Source organism: Oncorhynchus gorbuscha, linkage group LG18 (assembly GCF_021184085.1).
Source record: "Oncorhynchus gorbuscha isolate QuinsamMale2020 ecotype Even-year linkage group LG18, OgorEven_v1.0, whole genome shotgun sequence".
Classification (NCBI taxonomy): domain Eukaryota; kingdom Metazoa; phylum Chordata; class Actinopteri; order Salmoniformes; family Salmonidae; genus Oncorhynchus; species Oncorhynchus gorbuscha.
In genome coordinates this window covers 150661-171638 of record NC_060190.1, presented here as the reverse complement: position 1 = coordinate 171638, position 20978 = coordinate 150661, and the positions used below count along the sequence as shown (strand labels likewise).

The following is a 20978-nucleotide window of genomic DNA, read 5'->3' as shown; positions in this document are numbered from 1 at the left end:
CTGAACCTCTGTGTTTGGCCCTCCCACTGTGATGACATCACAGCCTGAACCTCTGTGTTTGGCCCTCCCACTGATGATGACATCACAGCCTGAACCTCTCTTTACTGATGATGACATCACAGCCTGAACTCTGTGTTTGGCCCTCCCACTGTGATGACATCACAGCCTGAACCTCTGTGTTTGGCCCTCCCACTGATGATGACATCACAGCCTGAACCTCTGTGTTTGGCCCTCCCACTTGATGACATCAGCCCTCCCTCCCACTGTGATGATCCTGTTGATTCACATCACAGCCTGAACCTCTGTGTTTGGCCCTCCCACTGTGATGACATCACAGCCTGAACCTCTGTGTTTGGCCCTCCCACTGATGATGACATCACAGCCTGAACCTCTGTGTTTGGCCCTCCCACTGATGATGACATCACAGCCTGAACCTCTGTGTTTGGCCCTCCCACTGATGATGACATCACAGCCTGAACCTCTGTGTTTGGCCCTCCCACTGATGATGACATCACAGCCTGAACCTCTGTGTTTGGCCCTCCCACTGTGATGACATCACAGCCTGAACCTCTGTGTTTGGCCCTCCCACTGTGATGACATCACAGCCTGAACCTCTGTGTTTGGCCCTCCTCAGTCAGAATTAACAGAAGAGCATACAAATCATTTTCATGTTTTTGGTTTTGATGTCCCTCTACAAATGAAACTCTCAAGGCAAACAGCGTGTAGTTAGCATCCCTCTGTCGTAACTGTGGTGGGGATCGGAGAAGAGGAACACATAAATAACGGTATCCCCTGTAAATAGCCCCACTATTGTTATTTTACTGCTGCTCTTTAAATATGAGTTATTTTTACTTTTTTTTGTTGGTATTTTCTTAACTTCATTGTTGATTAAGGGCTTGTCAGTCAGCATTTCACTGTGAGATCCTGTTGCATTCAGCATTTCACTGTGAGATCCTGTTGCATTCAGCATTTCACTGTGAGATCCTGTTGTATTCAGCATTTCACTGTGAGATCCTGTTGTATTCAGCATTTCACTGTGAGATCCTGTTGTATTCAGCATTTCACTGTGAGATCCTGTTGTATTCAGCATTTCACTGTGAGATCCTGTTGTATTCAGCATTTCACTGTGAGATCCTGTTGTATTCAGCATTTCACTGTGAGATCCTGTTGTATTCAGCATTTCACTGTGAGATCCTGTTGTATTCAGCATTTCACTGTGAGATCCTGTTGTATTCAGCATTTCACTGTGAGATCCTGTTGTATTCAGCATTTCACTGTGAGATCCTGTTGTATTCAGCATTTCACTGTGAGATCCTGTTGTATTCAGCATTTCACTGTGAGATCCTGTTGTATGTAGCATTTCACTGTGAGATCCTGTTGTATTCAGCATTTCACTGTGAGATCCTGTTGTATTCAGATTTCACTGTGAGATCCTGTTGTATTCAGCATTTCACTGTGAGATCCTGGTATTCGGAGCGTGTGCCAAATACAATTTGATTTGATGCTAGCAAGCACATGAATTCCCACTACTTTTAACATTCGAGACAAAAGTAGTGAGATTAACCACAGAGATAATATATCTGTCTGGTTTCCCGGATATAGATTAACCACAGAGATCATATATCTGTCTGGTTTCCCAGGTATAGATTAACCACAGAGATCATATATCTGTCTGGTTTCCCAGGTATAGATTAACCACAGAGATCATAAATCTGTCTGGTTTCTATAGATTAACCCAAAAAATCTGTTCCCAAGGTTTCATTGATTAAGGTACAGAATCTGTGTTCTGCCCCCTAACTGACTTTCCCTGGTTAAGATTAAGCCTAAAATAAAAATAAATAAAAAATAAAGGCTTGTTTATGAAGATGATATAGATTAAGCCTAGTCTAAAGGCTGTCCATGAAGCAAATATAGATTAACCCTTCTAAGGCTGTCATGAAGCAATATAGATTAAGCCTAGTCTAAAGGCTGTCCATGAAGCAGATATAGATTAAGCCTAGTCTAAAGGCTGTCCATGAAGCAGACATAGATTAAGCCTAGTCTAAAGGCTGTCCATGAAGCAGATATAGATTAAGCCTAGTCTAAAGGCTGTCCATGAAGCAGACATAGATTAAGCCTAGTCTAAAGGCTGTCCATGAAGCAGACATAGATTAAGCCTAAAAGGCTGTCCATGAAGCAGACATAGATTAAGCCTAGTCTAAAGGCTGTTCATGAAGCAGACATAGATAAAGGCTGTCCATGAAGCAGATATAGATTAAGCCTAGTCTAAAGGCTGTCCATGAAGCAGATATAGATTAAGCCTAGTCTAAAGGCTGTTCATGAAGCAGATATAGATTAAGCCTAGTCTAAAGGCTGTCCATGAAGCAGATATAGATTAAGCCTAGTCTAAAGGCCGTCTGTATGAAGATGATATAGATTAAGCCTAGTCTAAAGGCTGTCCATGAAGCAGATATAGATTAAGCCTAGTCTAAAGGCCGTCTGGATGAAGCATCTTAAAGTAGGAGTGCTGATTGATGGGCAGCTTCCCCCTTTTTAGATCCCAATAAATACAGTTACATGGACAGGGGACCTGATCCTAGATCAGTACTCCTACTCTGAGACACATGATACAAAGCCCCATGGAGCAACAATCGGTTTCCCTATTGAACATGCTATTTAAATGCAGAACTAGTCTTAAATCGGTGTCCGGGAAACTGGCCTTAAATGTTGTCAGCAACGTAGCGCTGGTTAAAGGAGCAGTCTGCAGTTCAAACTGGACTTAAATGTTGTCAGCAACGTAGCGCTGGTTAAAGGAGCAGTCTGCAGTTCAAACTGGCCTTAAATGTTGTCAGCAACGTAGCGCTGGTTAAAGGAGCAGTCTGCAGTTCAAACTGGCCTTAAATGTTGTCAGCAACGTAGCGGTGGTTAAAGGAGCAGTCTGCAGTTCAAACTGGCCTTAAATGTTGTCAGCAACGTAGCGGTGGTTAAAGGAGCAGTCTGCAGTTCAAACTGGAGGTCGGCCGGTTAATTAGGGCCGATTTCAAGTTTTCATAACAAATCGATAATCAGCATTTTTGGAGGCCGATTATGGCCATGATTACATTAAATTCCATGAGGAGACTGAGTGGCAGGCTGACCACCTGTTACGCGAGTGCTGCAAGGAGCCAAGGCAAGGTGCTAGCTAGCATTAAACTTATATTATAAAAAACAATCAATCTTCACATAATCACTAGTTAACTACACACGGTTGATGATATTACTAGGTTAACTAGCTTGTCCTGCGTTGCATGTAATCAATGCCATGCCTGTTAATTTATCATCGAATCACAGCCTACTTCGCCAAACATGGGATGATTTAACAAAAGCACAATCATTGCACGAATGTACCAAACCATAAACATCAATGCCTTTAATAAAATCAATACACAGAAGTATATATTCTTAAACCTTCATATTTAGTTAAAATAAATTAATGTTAGCAGGCAATATTAACTAGGGATATTGTGTCACTTCTCTTGCATTCATTGCACGCAGAGTCAAGGTATATGCAACAGTTTGGGCCGCCTGGCTCGTTGCGAACTAATTTGTCAGAATTTTACATAATTATGACATAATATTGAAGGTTGTGCAATGTAACAGCAATATTTAGACTTAGGGATGCCACCCGTTTGATAAAATACGAAACGGTTTCGTATTTCACTGAAAGAATAAACATTTTGTTTTCAAAATGATAGTTTCCGGTTTTGACCATATTAATGACCAAAGGCTCGTATTTCTGTGTTTATTATATTATAATTAAGTCTATGATTTGATATTTGATAGAGCAGTCTGACTGAGCGGTGGTAGGAGGCAGCAGGCTCGTAGGAATTCATTCAAACTTTACTGCGTTTACCAGCGGCTCTTAGCAATGCTTGAACCACAGCGCTGTTTATGACTTCAAGCCTATCGACTCCAGAGATTAGGCTGGCAATACTAAAGTGCCTATTAGAACATCCAATAGTCAAAGGTATATGAAATACAAATGGTAGAGAGGGAAATGGTCGACGCGTCGTAATTCCTAGGATAACTACAACCTAAAACTTCTTAACTGGGAATGTTGAACCACCAGCTTTCTGATGTTCTGAGCAAGGAACTTAGACGTTAGCTTTCTTACATGGCACATATTGCACTTTTACTTTATTCTCCAACACTGTGTTTTTGCATGATTTAAACCAAATTGAACATGTTTCATTATTTATTTGAGAATAAATATATTTTATTTCTGTATTATATTAAGTTAAAATAAGTGTTCATTCAGCATTGTTGTAATTGTCATTATTACAAATATTACCACACTCATATATATATATAGAAATCGTCCGATTAATCGGTATCGACTTGTTTTGGTCCTCCAATAATTGTATCGCCGTTGAAAATGGAAGATTCCCCATTTAAAGGTGCCAGTACTGCCAGTGAGGTCTCTCTAGATCACTCTCAACTCTAGGTAGGCCTAGAGGTATGGGTCTCTCTAGATCACTCTCAACTCTAGGTAGGCCTAGAGGCATGGGTCTCTCCAGATCACTCTCAACTCTAGGTAGGCCTAGAGGCATGGGCCTCTCCAGATCACTCTCAACTCTAGGTAGGCCTAGAGGCATGGGTCTCTCCACTCTGGGTAGAGGCATAGGTCTCTCTACTCTAGGAGCTGGCCTGGGCCTTCCCGTCCTGGGTGATTGGTTCGGTATGTCCACGCTGGACGACTGCTTAGGCCTGCCTAGCTGGCGGGTCGGTCCGATGGGCTTGGGAGCGTGGGTCCTCTGGTGCTGCCGGAGCCCCTGTAGATAGTAGAAACTCTTCCCGCACTCCTCACACTGATGGGGCTTCTCTCCCGTGTGGACTCTGAGGTGAACCTTGAGGTCAAATTCTCTGAAGTAACTCTTCCCACAAACGGAGCAGAGGTGGCTCTTCTGTCCGGTGTGCATACGGAAGTGACACGTAAGTTGGGACTGTTGCTTGAATCTCTTTCCGCACTCGGGGCAGAGGTGGGGTCTCTCTCCCCGGTGAGCGCTCTCGTGCTTCTTCAGCCCTTCTTCTGTGATGAAGCCCTTCCCACACTCGGTGCATTGGTAAGGCCTCTCCCGGTGTGCATTCGCATGTGGATCTTAACGTAGTAATTACTGCGGAACCTCTTGCCACAGTCGGGGCAGGGGAAAGGCTTCTTGTTGTTGTGAGCCAATCGGTGTTCTTCCAACTGTGCCTTCTCAGAGAACTGCTCCCCACACAGCGAGCAGAAGAAAGAGGCCTTCTCTCCGCTGTCCTGAGACGTCATGTGTTTCTGCGCTGGCGGTTGATCTGGACAGTTGAAGTTCTCCTGAGCCGCTGATGCGGCGACGGTGTGATTCTCCTGGTGGTGTTCAGGACCTCTTGATGTAGAGGGACCTAACCCACCAGCAGACAACAAACTGGGGGTCCCGTCTGCAGGGACGATAAAAGGTTGACATTTAGGTTGTGGCCCCAAAACGGACCCCTATTCCCTATATCAGGGCTCTCCAACCCTGTTCCTGGAGAGATACCCTCCTGTAGGTTTTAACTCCAACCCTGTTCCTGGAGAGATACCCTCCTGTAGGTTTTAAATCCAACCCTGTTCCTGGAGAGATACCCTCCTGTAGGTTTTAAACCCAACCCTGTTCCTGGAGAGATACCCTCCTGTAGGTTTTAAATCCAACCCTGTTCCCGGAGAGATACCCTCCTGTAGATTTTAAACCCAACCCTGTTCCTGGAGAGATACCCTCCTGTAGGTTTTTGCTCCAGGGTTGGAGTTAAAACATACAGGAGAGTTTCTTTGCAGAAACAGGCATTAAAACCTACAGGAGGGTATCTCCCGGAACAGAGTTTGGAGAGCCATGCCCTATATAGTGCACTACCTTTGAACAGGGCCCTTAGAGCTCTAAAACAGTAGTGCACTATGTAGGGAACAGGGTACCATAGGACCTGGTCTAATGTAGTGCACTATGTAGGGAATAGGGTACCATAGGACCTGGTCTAAAGTAGTGCACTATGTAGGGAATAGGGTACCATAGGACCTGGTCTAATGTAGTGCACTATGTAGGCAACAGGGTACCCATAGGACCTGGTCTAATGTAGTGCACTACGTAGGGAATAGGGTACCATAGGACCTGGTCTAATGTAGTGCACTATGTAGGCAACAGGGTACCATAGGACCTGGTCTAATGTAGTGCACTACGTAGGGAATAGGGTACCATAGGACCTGGTCTAATGTAGTGCACTATGTAGGGAATAGGGTACCATAGGACCTGGTCTAATGTAGTGCACTATGTAGGGAATAGGGTACCATAGGACCTGGTCTAATGTAGTGCACTATGTAGGGAATAGGGTACCATAGGACCTGGTCTAATGTAGTGCACTATGTAGGGAATAGGGTACCATAGGACCTGGTCTAATGTAGTGCACTATGTAGGGAACAGGGTACCATAGGACCTGGTCTAATGTAGTGCACTACGTAGGGAATAGGGTACCATAGGACCTGGTCTAATGTAGTGCACTATGTAGGGAATAGGGTACCATAGGACCTGGTCTAATGTAGTGCACTATGTAGGCAACAGGGTACCATAGGACCTGGTCTAATGTAGTGCACCATGTAGGGAATAGGGTGCCATTTGGGACATACAGCCAGTGTTAAGTCAAGTCCTTCAGACCAATAAGCTGTCCGTAGCCTTTGTTCCAGATCTATCTGTACTCCACTGCTGTCATTGTTTGGATGTGACAATGAGGGAGTTGGCATGTCAGCACAAACAGACTGGCACCCAGCTACTTTTACAACAGCATACATAAACCTGCCAAAAGATACTGAGAAAATATCAACGTTTAGCTGTATTTTCACATAAACCTGATAGGGACATTTTCAAAACATGTTCAACCTCATATTCATCGTCCTATCACCACCTCAACATACAGTATAGAGCCTTCAGGACAGTGCCTTCAGGACAGAGCCTTCAGGACAGTGCCTTCAGGACAGAGCCTTCAGTACAGAGCCTTCAGTACAGAGCCTTCAGGACAGAGCCTTCAGTACAGTGCCTTCAGTACAGTGCCTTCAGGACAGAGCCTTCAGTACAGAGCCTTCAGGACAGAGCCTTCAGTACAGTGCCTTCAGTACAGTGCCTTCAGGACAGAGCCTTCAGTACAGAGCCTTCAGGACAGAGCCTTCAGTACAGAGCCTTCAGTACAGTGCCTTCAGTACAGTGCCTTCAGTACAGAGCCTTCAGGACAGTGCCTTCAGGACAGTGCCTTCAGTACAGTGCCTTCAGGACAGTGCCTTCAGGACAGTGCCTTCAGGACAGAGCCTTCAGTACAGAGCCTTCAGGACAGAGCCTTCAGTACAGAGCCTTCAGTACAGTGCCTTCAGTACAGTGCCTTCAGTACAGAGCCTTCAGTACAGTGCCTTCGGTACAGTGCCTTCAGTACAGTGCCTTCAGTACAGTGCCTTCAGGACAGTGCCTTCAGTACAGTGCCTTCAGGACAGAGCCTTCAGGACAGAGCCTTCAGGAAGTATTCACACCCCCTCGACTTTTCCCACATGTTGTTGTGTTACTGCCTGAATTTAAAATGGAGACGTGAGATGTTGTGTGACTGGCCTACACCCCCATGATGTCAGAGTAATGACATCATGTTTTTAGAATTTAAAATGGAGACACGTGAGATGTTGTGTGACTGGCCTACACACAACACCCCATGAAGTCAGAGTAATGACGTCATGTTTTTATAATTTGAAATGGAGACGTGAGATGTTGTGTGACTGGCCTTTTGTCAGAAATGACGTCATGTTTTTATAATTTAAAATGGAGACACGTGAGATGTTGTGTGACTGGCCTACACACAACACCCCATGATGTCAGAGTAATGACGTCATGTTTTTAGAAGTTCTTATAAATTCATTAAAAATGAAAAGCTGAAATGTCTTGAGTCAGTTAAGTGTTCAGCCCCTTTGTTATGTCAAGACTAAATGAGTTCAGGAGTAAAAATGTGCTTAACAAGTCACATAATAAAGTTGCATGGACTCATTCTGTGTTCAATAATAGTGTTTAACATGATTTTTGAATGACTACCTCATCTCTGTACCCCACACATACACTTATCTGTAAGGTCCCTCAGTCGCGCTGTGAATTTCAACCACAGATTCAACCACAAAGACCAGGGAGGCTTTCCAATGCCTCGCAAAGAAGGGCTCCTATTGGTTGATGGGTAAACATCAAGAAGCAGACACTGAATATCCCTTTGAGCCTGGTGAAGTTATGAATTACACTTTGAATTGTTCTCCCACTTTGACTAGAGTATTTTGTGTAGATCATTAACCATAAAAAAATAACAATTAAACCCATTTCAATCCCACCTTTGTAACGTAACAAAATGTGGAAAAAAGTCAAGGGGTGTGAATCCTTTCTGAAGACCCTGAACCACAACATCAGCATCAGCTCTCACCTCTGTGTGTTTTCATGTGTGTTTTCAGGTTCCCTGGCTGAGTGAAACCCTTTCCGCACAGGGAGCAGCAGTACGGTTTCTCCCCGGTGTGGATTCTCACGTGCAACTTCAGCTTGGACGCGTCGGATAGTTCTTTGCCACAGGTCGGACATCGGTGAGTACTCTTCCCTCTCCCCCGCCGCTGCCCTGAGGTTGGACCTGCTGCCTCACCAGAGAACACACCCAGACTCTCCTCTGGAACAAACACACAGTCTATCTCAAACGGTACCCTATTCCCTAGTTTTTTTAACAAGTCAGTTAAGAACAATTTCTTATTTTCAATGATGGTCTAGGAACAGTGGGTTAACTGGTCTAGGAACAGTGGGTTAACTGGTCTAGGAACAGTGGGTTAACTGGTCTAGGAACAGTGGGTTAACTGGTCTAGGAACAGTGGGTTAACTGGTCTAGGAACAGTGGGTTAACTGGTCTAGGAACAGTGGGTTAGGTTAACTGGTCTAGGAACAGTGGGTTAACTGGTCTAGGAACAGTGGGTTAGGTTAACTGGTCTAGGAACAGTGGGTTAACTGCTCTAGGAACAGTGGGTTAGGTTAACTGCTCTAGGAACAGTGGGTTAACTGGTCTAGGAACAGTGGGTTAGGTTAACTGGTCTAGGAACAGTGGGTTAACTGGTCTAGGAACAGTGGGTTAACTGGTCTAGGAACAGTGGGTTAACTGGTCTAGGAACAGTGGGTTAACTGGTCTAGGAACAGTGGGTTAGGTTAACTGGTCTAGGAACAGTGGGTTAACTGGTCTAGGAACAGTGGGTTAGGTTAACTGGTCTAGGAACAGTGGGTTAACTGCTCTAGGAACAGTGGGTTAGGTTAACTGCTCTAGGAACAGTGGGTTAACTGGTCTAGGAACAGTGGGTTAGGTTAACTGGTCTAGGAACAGTGGGTTAACTGGTCTAGGAACAGTGGGTTAACTGGTCTAGGAACAGTGGGTTAGGTTAACTGGTCTAGGAACAGTGGGTTAACTGCTCTAGGAACAGTGGGTTAGGTTAACTGCTCTAGGAACAATGGGTTAACTGGCCTAGGAACAGTGGGTTAACTGGTCTAGGAACAGTGGGTTAACTGGTCTAGGAACAGTGGGTTAACTGGTCTAGGAACAGTGGGTTAACTGGTCTAGGAACAGTGGGTTAAACTGGTCTAGGAACAGTGGGTTAACTGGTCTAGGAACAGTGGGTTAAACTGGGTTAACTGGTCTAGGAACAGTGGATTAACTGGTCTAGGAACAGTGGGTTAACTGGTCTAGGAACAGTGGGTTAACTGGTTAACTGGTCTAAACAGTGGGTTAACTGGTCTAGGAACAGTGGGTTAACTGCTCTAGTGGAACAACAGTGGGTTAACTGGTCTAGGAACAGTGGATTAACTGGTCTAGGAACAGTGGGTTAACTGGTCTAGGAACAGTGGGTTAGGTTAACTGCTCTAGGAACAATGGGTTAACTGGCCTAGGAACAGTGGGTTAACTGGTCTAGGAACAGTGGGTTAACTGGTCTAGGAACAGTGGGTTAACTGGTCTAGGAACAGTGGGTTAACTGGTCTAGGAACAGTGGGTTAACTGGTCTAGGAACAGTGGGTTAGGTTAACTGCTCTAGGAACAGTGGATTAACTGGTCTAGGAACAGTGGATTAACTGGTCTAGGAACAGTGGGTTAACTGGTCTAGGAACAGTGGGTTAGGTTAACTGGTCTAGGAACAGTGGGTTAACTGGTCTAGGAACAGTGGGTTAGGTTAACTGGTCTAGGAACAGTGGGTTAACTGGTCTAGGAACAGTGGGTTAGGTTAACTGCTCTAGGAACAGTGGATTAACTGGTCTAGGAACAGTGGGTTAACTGGTCTAGGAACAGTGGATTAACTGGTCTAGGAACAGTGGGTTAACTGGTCTAGGAACAGTGGGTTAACTGGTCTAGGAACAGTGGGTTAACTGGTCTAGGAACAGTGGGTTAACTGGTCTAGGAACAGTGGGTTAGGTTAACTGCTCTAGGAACAGTGGATTAACTGGTCTAGGAACAGTGGGTTAACTGGTCTAGGAACAGTGGGTTAACTGGTCTAAGAACAGTGGGTTAGGTTAACTGCTCTAGGAACAGTGGATTAACTGGTCTAGGAACAGTGGGTTAACTGGTCTAGGAACAGTGGGTTAACTGCTCTAGGAACAGTGGGTTAGGTTAACTGCTCTAGGAACAGTGGATTAACTGGTCTAGGAACAGTGGGTTAACTGGTCTAGGAACAGTGGGTTAGGTTAACTGCTCTAGGAACAGTGGGTTAACTGGTCTAGGAACAGTGGGTTAGGTTAACTGCTCTAGGAACAGTGGATTAACTGGTCTAGGAACAGTGGGTTAACTGGTCTAGGAACAGTGGGTTAGGTTAACTGGTCTAGGAACAGTGGATTAACTGGTCTAGGAACAGTGGGTTAACTGGTCTAGGAACAGTGGGTTAACTGGTCTAGGAACAGTGGGTTAACTGGCCTAGGAACAGTGGGTTAGGTTAACTGGTCTAGGAACAGTGGGTTAACTGGTCTAGGAACAGTAGGTTAGGTTAACTGCTCTAGGAACAGTGGATTAACTGGTCTAGGAACAGTGGGTTAACTGGTCTAGGAACAGTGGGTTAACTGGTCTAGGAACAGTGGGTTAACTGGTCTAGGAACAGTGGGTTAACTGGTCTAGGAACAGTGGATTAACTGGTCTAGGAACAGTGGGTTAACTGGTATAGGAACAGTGGGTTAACTGGTCTAGGAACAGTGGGTTAACTGGTCTAGGAACAGTGGGTTAACTGGTCTAGGAACAGTGGGTTAACTGGTCTAGGAACAGTGGGTTAACTGGTCTAGGAACAGTGGGTTAACTGGTATAGGAACAATGGGTTAACTGGCCTAGGAACAATGGGTTAACTGGCCTAGGAACAGTGGGTTAACTGGCCTAGGAACAATGGGTTAACTGGTCTAGGAACAGTGGGTTAACTGGCCTAGGAACAGTGGGTTAACTGGCCTAGGAACAGTGGGTTAACTGGCCTAGGAACAGTGGGTTAACTGGCCTAGGAACAGTGGGTTAACTGGCCTAGGAACAGTGGGTTAACTGGCCTAGGAACAATGGGTTAACTGGTCTAGGAACAGTGGGTTAACTGGCCTAGGAACAGTGGGTTAACTAACTGCCTGTTCAGGGGCAGAACGACAGATTTGTATCTTGTCAGCCCGGGGATTTGAACTTGCAACCTTTCGGTTACTAGTCCACTAGGCTACCCTGCCGCCCCAGGGTGCACTACCTTTGACAAGAGCCTATGGCCCCCTAGTGTGCACTACGTAGGGAATAGGGTGCCATTTGAGGCACAACCTACTCACAGTGAATTCACTAGTAGCCCGTCAGAAAGGCTGTAGCACAATAGTGCAACAGTCATGACGTAAGCCGTTGTGCGTCTCCATCACAGGCTCTCTTACCGGCGTGCTCCACCTGATGTCTCCGCAGCAGCTCTTGGTTGTCGAACGGCGTTCCGCACACGTAGCAGTTGTAATCCAGATGTGTCTGCAGGTGTAGCAACAGCTCGTATTCCCGGGGGAATCCCTCTCCACATTTAAAGCAGCGACGGTTGTTAAACCTCTTGGCTTTCGGTCGCTTCTGGTTGCCTTCTTGGACGCTGGTCTTCCGTTTGACCGGTTGTTTCTTCCGGTGTTTTCTCTGTGGTCCTGATGCAGAGGGACCACCGCCACCGGTCTTGGCTGTGTGACCAAAGAGAATGGGTTTAAAGGTCAAATGCATTGTCCGTCGCCCCAAATGGCACGCTATATTCCCTATTTAGGGCACTACCTTTTGAACAGAGCCCTATATAGGGGACAGGATGCAATTTATAACGCAGCCAAAGTAACAGTCTATAGTTGAATGATGTTCTGTTGACTGGGAGCCATTTTAAAACACATCCAAATTAACAGGCTATAGTTGATGTTCTGTTGACTGCGAGCCATTTTAAACACAGCCAAATTAACAGTCTATAGTTGATGTTCTGTTGACTGGGAGCCATTTTAAAACACAGCCAAATGAACAGGCTATAGTTGATGTTCTGTTGACTGCGAGCCATTTTAAACACAGCCAAATTAACAGTCTATAGTTGATGTTCTGTTGACTGGGAGCCATTTTAAACACAGACAAATGAACAGTCTATAGTTGATGTTCTGTTGACTGGGAGCCATTTTAAACACAGACAAATGAACAGTCTATAGTTGATGTTCTGTTGACTGGGAGCCATTTTAAACACAGCCAAATTAACAGGCTATATAGTTGAATTATGTTCTGTTGACTGGGAGCCATTTTAAAACACAGCCAAATTAACAGGCTATAGTTGAATGATGTTCTGTTGACATTCTACCTCCACTTACCAAGACGAAGAGCGGGTTTCCAACTGGCGTCGTCTTCTTCAGAATTACCCGAACCATCAACGTTCACCTCTTCTTCTTCCTCCTCCTCCTCCTCCTCTTCTTCAGCTCTGGCCTTCAACCGAGGTGTTTGACTGGACGCCTTGCTGCCATGGCTTGGATCAGGACCCTGGGCTTTGGGGCTGGATTGGTCACCAGGATCCTCCAATGAAAACACAAGTCATTCTTGGTTAACAGTCAGTAGTAACAGAATGTTTGTTGTGGGGTTTCCCAGGGCAACGTCCAACCTCGGCTGCCTTTCTGTTCCTTGTCAAACAGGAAGTGGAGATTTTGAGTGGCGGCTGGCTAAATGAAATCAAATTTATTTATATAGCCCTTCGTACATCAGCTGATATCTCAAAGTGCTGTACAGAAACCCAGCCTAAAACCCCAAACAGCAAGCAATGCAGGTGTAGAAGCACGGTGGCTAGGAAAAACTCCCTAGAAAGGACTCCCTAAAACTCCCTATAAATCTATGCCTAACTTTAACCAAACCCCTATCCGTTCTAACCATTAACCCAAACCAATTCCATAAACTTCTAGATTTTAAAGTGAACCCCCCCCCCTAAAACAAAACCTGAAAGCGACAGCATCAGCTCACAGCAAACCAAAGCACATACCTTTCTGATGACGGATGTAGGAGGACCACTTCCTCCACTGCCGTAGCGAGGGCCTGTGGGGATGGGTGGGGTTGGTTCCACTATAGGCTTCCCAGGGTGCATCTGCTGCATGTGTGACCGGATGCCTGCTCTGTACCTGTAGCTCTTGCCACACTCGTGGCACTGGTAGGGCTTCTCTCCAGAGTGGACTCTGAGATGCACCCGGAGGTCAAACTCCCTGGCGAAACTCTTCCCACACAGGAAGCAGAGATGACTCCTCTCTCCGGTGTGGATCTTGAAGTGACAGGTCAGCTGGGATTGTTGTTTGAAACATTTGCCACACGCAGGGCATCGGTACGGTCTCTCTCCTCGGTGAGCACTCTCGTGCTTCTTGAGCCCCTCCGCTGACAGGAAAGTCTTATCACACTGGGCGCAGTGGTAAGAGATCTTCCCACTGTGGATCTTCCGGTGGATCTTGATGTAACTCTTGCTGGAGAATCTCTTCCCACAGTCTGGACAGGGGTAAGGCTTCTCTGGTTTCTCATGGGAGTGGGCGATCATCAGGTGATCATCCAGAAGGCCTTTCTGAGAGAACTCTGCCCCGCAGAGAGGGCACTGCGGTTTCGACTGGTTCTCTACAGTGTGAGTTCTCATGTGTATCTGTAGAGTTGATGGAGTTTGGCATTCCTCTCCTATTGGCTTAGCTGTGCGGTTGTCATAGTATTGATCCAGGACTCCTATTGGCTTAGCTGTGTGGTTGTCATGGTATTGGTCCGGGACTCCTATTGGCTTAGCTGTGTGGTTGTCATGGTATTGGTCCAGAACTCCTATTGGCTTAGCTGTGTGGTTGTCATGGTATTGGTCCAGAACTCCTATTGGCTTAGCTGTGTGGTTGTCATGGTATTGGTCTGGGACACCTATTGTAGGAAGCCTCTCCACGATGTCAGGCCAGAAACTGGGATTCCTGACTTCTCCTGCATGGGGGAAGATAGTGTTAGTTCATGTTAAGTCTAAACAGACAATGACTGGGGTCAGGACGATACCAGTATCACCCTACTCAGATAATGACTGGGGTCAGGACGATACCAGTATCACCCTACTCAGATAATGACTGGGGTCAGGACGATACCAGTATCACCCTACTCAGATAATGACTGGGGTCAGGACGATACCAGTATCACCCTACTCAGATAATGACTGGGGTCAGGACGATACCAGTATCACCCTACTCAGATAATGACTGGGGTCAGGACGATACCAGTATCACCCTACTCAGATAATGACTGGGGTCAGGACGATACCAGTATCACCCTACTCAGATAATGACTGGGGTCAGGACAATACCAGTATCACCCTACTCAGATAATGACTGGAGTCAGGACGATACCAGTATCACCCTACTCAGATAATGACTGGGGTCAGGACAATACCAGTATCACCCTACTCAGATAATGACTGGGGTCAGTACAATACCAGTATCACCCTACTCAGATAATGACTGGGGTCAGGACAATACCAATATCACCCTACTCAGATAATGACTGGGGTCAGGACAATACCAGTATCACCCTACTCAGATAATGACTGGGGTCAGGACGATACCAGTATCACCCTACTCAGATAATGACTGGGGTCAGGACAATACCAGTATCACCCTACTCAGATAATGACTGGGGTCAGGACAATACCAGTATCACCCTACTCAGATAATGACTGGGGTCAGGACGATACCAGTATCACCCTACTCAGATAATGACTGGGGTCAGGACAATACCAGTATCACCCTACTCAGATAATGACTGGGGTCAGGACGATACACACTCAGTAATCTGGGGTCACCCAGTACACCTCTCAGATAATGACTGGGGTCAGGACGATACCAGTATCACCCTACTCAGATAATGACTGGGGTCAGGACAATACCAATATCACCCTACTCAGATAATGACTGGGGTCAGGACAATACCAGTATCACACTACTCAGATAATGACTGGGGTCAGGACTATATTAATTAACACCTCTTTAGTCACACCTTCTGTCTGACACCTCTTTAGTCACACCTTCTGCCTGACACATCTTTATTCACACCTTCTGCCTGACACCTCTTTAGTCACACCTTCTGCCTGACACCTCTTTAGTCACACTCTTTAGTCACACCTTCTGTCTATACTGACACCTCTTTAGTCACACCTTCTGCCCACACTGACACCCCTTCTCTTTAGTCACACCTTCTGCCTGACACCTCTTTAGTCACACCTTCTGCCCACACTGACACCCCTTCTCTTTAGTCACACCTTCTGCCTGACACCTCTTTAGTCACACCTTCTGCCTGACACCTCTTTAGTCACACCTTCTGCCTGACACCTCTTTAGTCACACCTTCTGTCTGACACCTCTTTAGTCACACCTACTGCCTGACACCTCTTTAGTCACACCTACTGCCTGACACCTCTTTAGTCACACCTTCTGTCTGACACCTCTTTAGTCACACTCTTTAGTCACACCTTCTGTCTATACTGACACCTCTTTAGTCACACATTCTGCCCACACTGACACCCCTTCTCTTTAGTCACACCTTCTGCCAGACACCTCTTTAGTCACACCTTCTGTCTGACAACTCTTTAGTCACACCTACTGCCTGACACCTCTTTAGTCACACCTACTGCCTGACACCTCTTTAGTCACACCTACTGCTTGACACCTCTTTAGTCACACCTTCTGCCTGACACCTCTTTAGTCACACCTTCTGTCACACCTTCTGTTAGTCACACTCTTTAGTCACACCTTCTGTCTATACTGACACCTCTTTAGTCACACCTTCTGCCTGACACCTCTTTAGTCACACCTTCTGCCTGACACCTCTTTAGTCACACCTTCTGCCTGACACCTCTTTAGTCACACCTTCTGCCTGACACCTCTTTAGTCACACCTTCTGCCTGACACCTCTTTAGTCACACCTTCTGCCTGACACCTCTTTAGTCACACCTACTGCCTGACACCTCTTTAGTCACACCTACTGCCTGACACCTCTTTAGTCACACCTTCTGCCTGACACCTCTTTAGTCACACCTTCTGCCTGACACCTCTTTAGTCACACTCTTTAGTCACACCTTCTGCCTGACACCTCTTTAGTCACACCTTCTGCCTGACACCTCTTCTTTTAGTCACACCTTCTGCCTGACACCTCTTTAGTCACACCTACTGCCTGACACCTCTTTAGTCACACCTTCTGCCTGACACCTCTTTAGTCACACCTACTGCCTGACACCTCTTTAGTCACACCTACTGCCTGACACCTCTTTAGTCACACCTACTGCCTGACACCTCTTTAGTCACACCTTCTGCCTGACACCTCTTTAGTCACACCTTCTGCCTGACACCTCTTTAGTCACACTCTTTAGTCACACCTTCTGTCTATACTGACACCTCTTTAGTCACACCTTCTGCCCACACTGACACCCCTTCTCTTTAGTCACACCTTCTGCCTGACACCTCTTTAGTCACACCTTCTGCCTGACACCTCTTTAGTCACACCTTCTGCCTGACACCTCTTTAGTCACACCTACTGCCTGACACCTCTTTAGTCACACCTACTGCCTGACACCTCTTTAGTCACACCTTCTGCCTGACACCTCTTTAGTCACACCTTCTGCCTTACACCTCTTCTCTTTAGTCACACCTTCTGTCTGACACCTCTTCTCTTTAGTCACACCTACTGCCTGACACCTCTTTAGTCACACCTTCTGCCTGACACCTCTTTAGTCACACCTTCTGCCTGACACCTCTTCTCTTTAGTCACACCTTCTGTCTGACACCTCTTCTCTTTAGTCACACCTTCTGCCTGACACCTCTTTAGTCACACCTTCTGCCTGACACCTCTTTAGTCACACCTTCTGCCTGACACCTCTTTAGTCACACCTTCTGCCTGACACCTCTTTAGTCACACCTACTGCCTGACACCTCTTTAGTCACACCTTCTGCCTGACACCACTTCTCTTTAGTCACACCTTCTGCCTGACACCTCTTTAGTCACACCTTCTGCCTGACACCTCTTCTCTTTAGTCACACCTTCTGTCTGACACCTCTTTAGTCACACCTTCTGCCTGACACCTCTTTAGTCACACCTTCTGCCTGACACCTCTTTAGTCACACCTTCTGCCTGACACCTCTTCTCTTTAGTCACACCTTCTGCCTGACACCTCTTCTCTTTAGTCACACCTAACTAAACTGAACTAAAACCATTTATTGATGTGTAATATCTGACATTTTGTTTTTACAACAGTGACATCATGCTTCCGGTTCCGGTTGGAGCGAGTGGTCGCATCTGCACGTCGCTCCAACGGGTGACTCTGCTAGCTAGCCAACAGCTAGCCAACGCTAGCCAACGTCTTCTGTATAGAACTCAACTACCCGGTCGCATTCACAGGTTGTATCACATTTTCACTTCATTTCATTACAGTACAACGGTTTGATTTGTTTGATCGTAGCTAGCTACTTAGCTAGCTACATAGCCGTCTTTGTATCAAAGATAATTGTGTAGTCTAGAGCGATTTTCTAGGTTCGCTAGCCATCTATTGTCGTTCTTTTAACGCAACGTAACGTAAACAACACTGCTAGCTAGCCTGCTAGCCCCCGAATAGCAACACTGCAGAAACTATTACACTCAACGGAACGACTTGATTAGTGTAGTGTCAACAACGCACCCACTGCCAGCTGGCCTACTTCAGCAGTACTGTATCATTTTAATCATTCTAGTCAATAAGATTCTTGCTACGTAGCTTAACTTTCTGAACATTCGAGACGTGTAGTCCACTTGTCATTCCAATCTCCTTTGCATTAGCGTAGCCTCTTCTGTAGCCTGTCAACTATGTGTCTGTTTATCCCTGTTCTCTCCTCTCTGCACAGACCATACAAACGCTCCTCACCGCGTGGCCGCGGCCACCCTACTCTGGTGGTCCCAGCGCGCACGACCCACGTGGAGTTCCAGGTCTCCGGTAGCCTCTGGAACTGCCAATCTGCGGTCAACAAGGCAGAGTTCATCTCAGCCTATGCCTCCCTCCAGTCCCTCGACTTCTTGGCACTGACGGAAACATGGATCACCACAGACAACACTGCTACTCCTACTGCTCTCTCTTCGTCCGCCCACGTGTTCTCGCACACCCCGAGAGCGTCTGGTCAGCGGGGTGGTGGCACCGGGATCCTCATCTCTCCCAAGTGGTCATTCTCTCTTTCTCCCCTTACCCATCTGTCTATCGCCTCCTTTGAATTCCATGCTGTCACAGTTACTAGCCCTTTCAAGCTTAACATCCTTATCATTTATCGCCCTCCAGGTTCCCTCGGAGAGTTCATCAATGAGCTTGATGCCTTGATAAGCTCCTTTCCTGAGGACGGCTCACCTCTCACAGTTCTGGGCGACTTTAACCTCCCCACGTCTACCTTTGACTCTTTCCTCTCTGCCTCCTTCTTTCCACTCCTCTCCTCTTTGACCTCACCCTCTCACCTTCCCCCCTACTCACAAGGCAGGCAATACGCTCGACCTCATCTTTACTAGATGCTGTTCTTCCACTAACCTCATTGCAACTCCCCTCCAAGTCTCCGACCACTGCCTTGTATCCTTTTCCCTCTCGCTCTCATCCAACACCTCCCACACTGCCCCTACTCGGATGGTATCGCGCCGTCCCAACCTTCGCTCTCTCTCCCCCGCTACTCTCTCCTCTTCCATCCTATCATCTCTTCCCTCCGCTCAAACCTTCTCCCACCTATCTCCTGATTCTGCCTCCTCAACCCTCCTCTCCTCCCTCTCTGCATCCCTTGACTCTCTATGTCCCCTATCCTCCAGGCCGGCTCGGTCCTCCCCTCCCGCTCCGTGGCTCGATGACTCATTGCGAGCTCACAGAACAGGGCTCCGGGCAGCCGAGCGGAAATGGAGGAAAACTCGCCTCCCTGCGGACCTGGCATCCTTTCACTCCCTCCTCTCTACATTTTCCTCCTCTGTCTCTGCTGCTAAAGCCACTTTCTACCACGCTAAATTCCAAGCATCTGCCTCTAACCCTAGGAAGCTCTTTGCCACCTTCTCCTCCCTCCTGAATCCTCCGCCCCCCCTCCCTCTCTGCAGATCCCTCCGATGTCAACAATTACAGACCAGTATCCCTTCTTTCTTTTCTCTCCAAAACTCTTGAACGTGCCGTCCTTGGCCAGCTCTCCCGCTATCTCTCTCTGAATGACCTTCTTGATCCAAATCAGTCAGGTTTCAAGACTAGTCATTCAACTGAGACTGCTCTCCTCTGTATCACGGAGGCGCTCCGCACTGCTAAAGCTAACTCTCTCTCCTCTGCTCTCATCCTTCTAGATCTATCGGCTGCCTTCGATACTGTGAACCATCAGATCCTCCTCTCCACCCTCTCCGAGTTGGGCATCTCCGGCGCGGCCCACGCTGGATTGCGTCCTACCTGACAGGTCGCTCTACCAGGTGGCGTGGCGAGAATCTGTCTCCTCACCACGCGCTCACCACTGGTGTCCCCCAGGGCTCTGTTCTTGGCCCTCTCCTATTCTCGCTATACACCAAGTCACTTGGCTCTGTCATAACCTCACATGGTCTCTCTTATCATTGCTATGCAGACGACACACAATTAATCTTCTCCTTTCCCCCTTCTGATGACCAGGTGGCGAATCGCATCTCTGCATGTCTGGCAGACATATCAGTGTGGATGACGGATCACCACCTCAAGCTGAACCTCGGCAAGACGGAGCTGCTCTTCCTCCCCGGGAAGGACTGCCTGCTCCATGATCTCGCCATCACGGTTGACAACTCCATTGTGTCCTCCTTCCCAGAGCGCCAAGAACCTTGGCGTGATCCTGGACAACACCCTGTCGTTCTCAACTAACATCAAGGCGGTGGCCCGTTCCTGTAGGTTCATGCTCTACAACATCCGCAGAGTACGACCCTGCCTCACACAGGAAGCGGCGCAGGTCCTAATCCAGGCACTTGTCATCTCCCGTCTGGATTACTGCAACTCGCTGTTGGCTGGGCTCCTGCCTGTGCCATTAAACCCCTTCAACTCATCCAGAACGCCGCAGCCCGTCTGGTGTTCAACCTTCCCAAGTTCTCTCACGTCACCCCGCCTCCTCCGTTCTCCCACTGGCTTCCAGTTGAAGCTCGCATCCGCTTACAAGACCATGGTGCTTGCCTACGGAGCTGTGAGGGGAACGGCACCTCAGTACCTCCAGGCTCTGATCAGGCCCTACACCCAAACAAGGGCACTGCGTTCATCCACCTCTGGCCTGCTCGCCTCCCTACCACTGAGGAAGTACAGCTCCCGCTCAGCCCAGTCAAAACTGTTCGCTGCCCTGGCCCCCAATGGTGGAACAAACTCCCCTCACGACGCCAGGACAGCGGAGTCAATCACCACCTTCCGGAGACACCTGAAACCCCACCTCTTTAAGGAATACCTAGGATAGGTTAAGTAATCCCTCTCACCCCACCCCCCTAAGTTTT

The 20978-nt window shown here is 47.3% G+C and overlaps 1 protein-coding gene across 1 annotated transcript; it reads right to left on the bottom strand.

Moving 5' to 3' along the window:
* Positions 1-4911: 4911 nt before the first annotated feature.
* On the bottom strand, positions 4912-15560 carry LOC124003102 (zinc finger protein 2 homolog). Its single transcript, XM_046311156.1, has 6 exons — positions 15545-15560; positions 13505-14457; positions 12849-13047; positions 11916-12194; positions 8452-8685; positions 4912-5430 (listed from the first exon to the last, which is right to left on the bottom strand). The coding sequence occupies exons 1-6, from the start codon at positions 15558-15560 to the stop codon at positions 5036-5038; spliced, it is 2076 nt and encodes a 691-aa protein (XP_046167112.1). The 3' UTR covers positions 4912-5035.
* Between the last annotated feature and the right edge of the window lie 5418 nt (positions 15561-20978).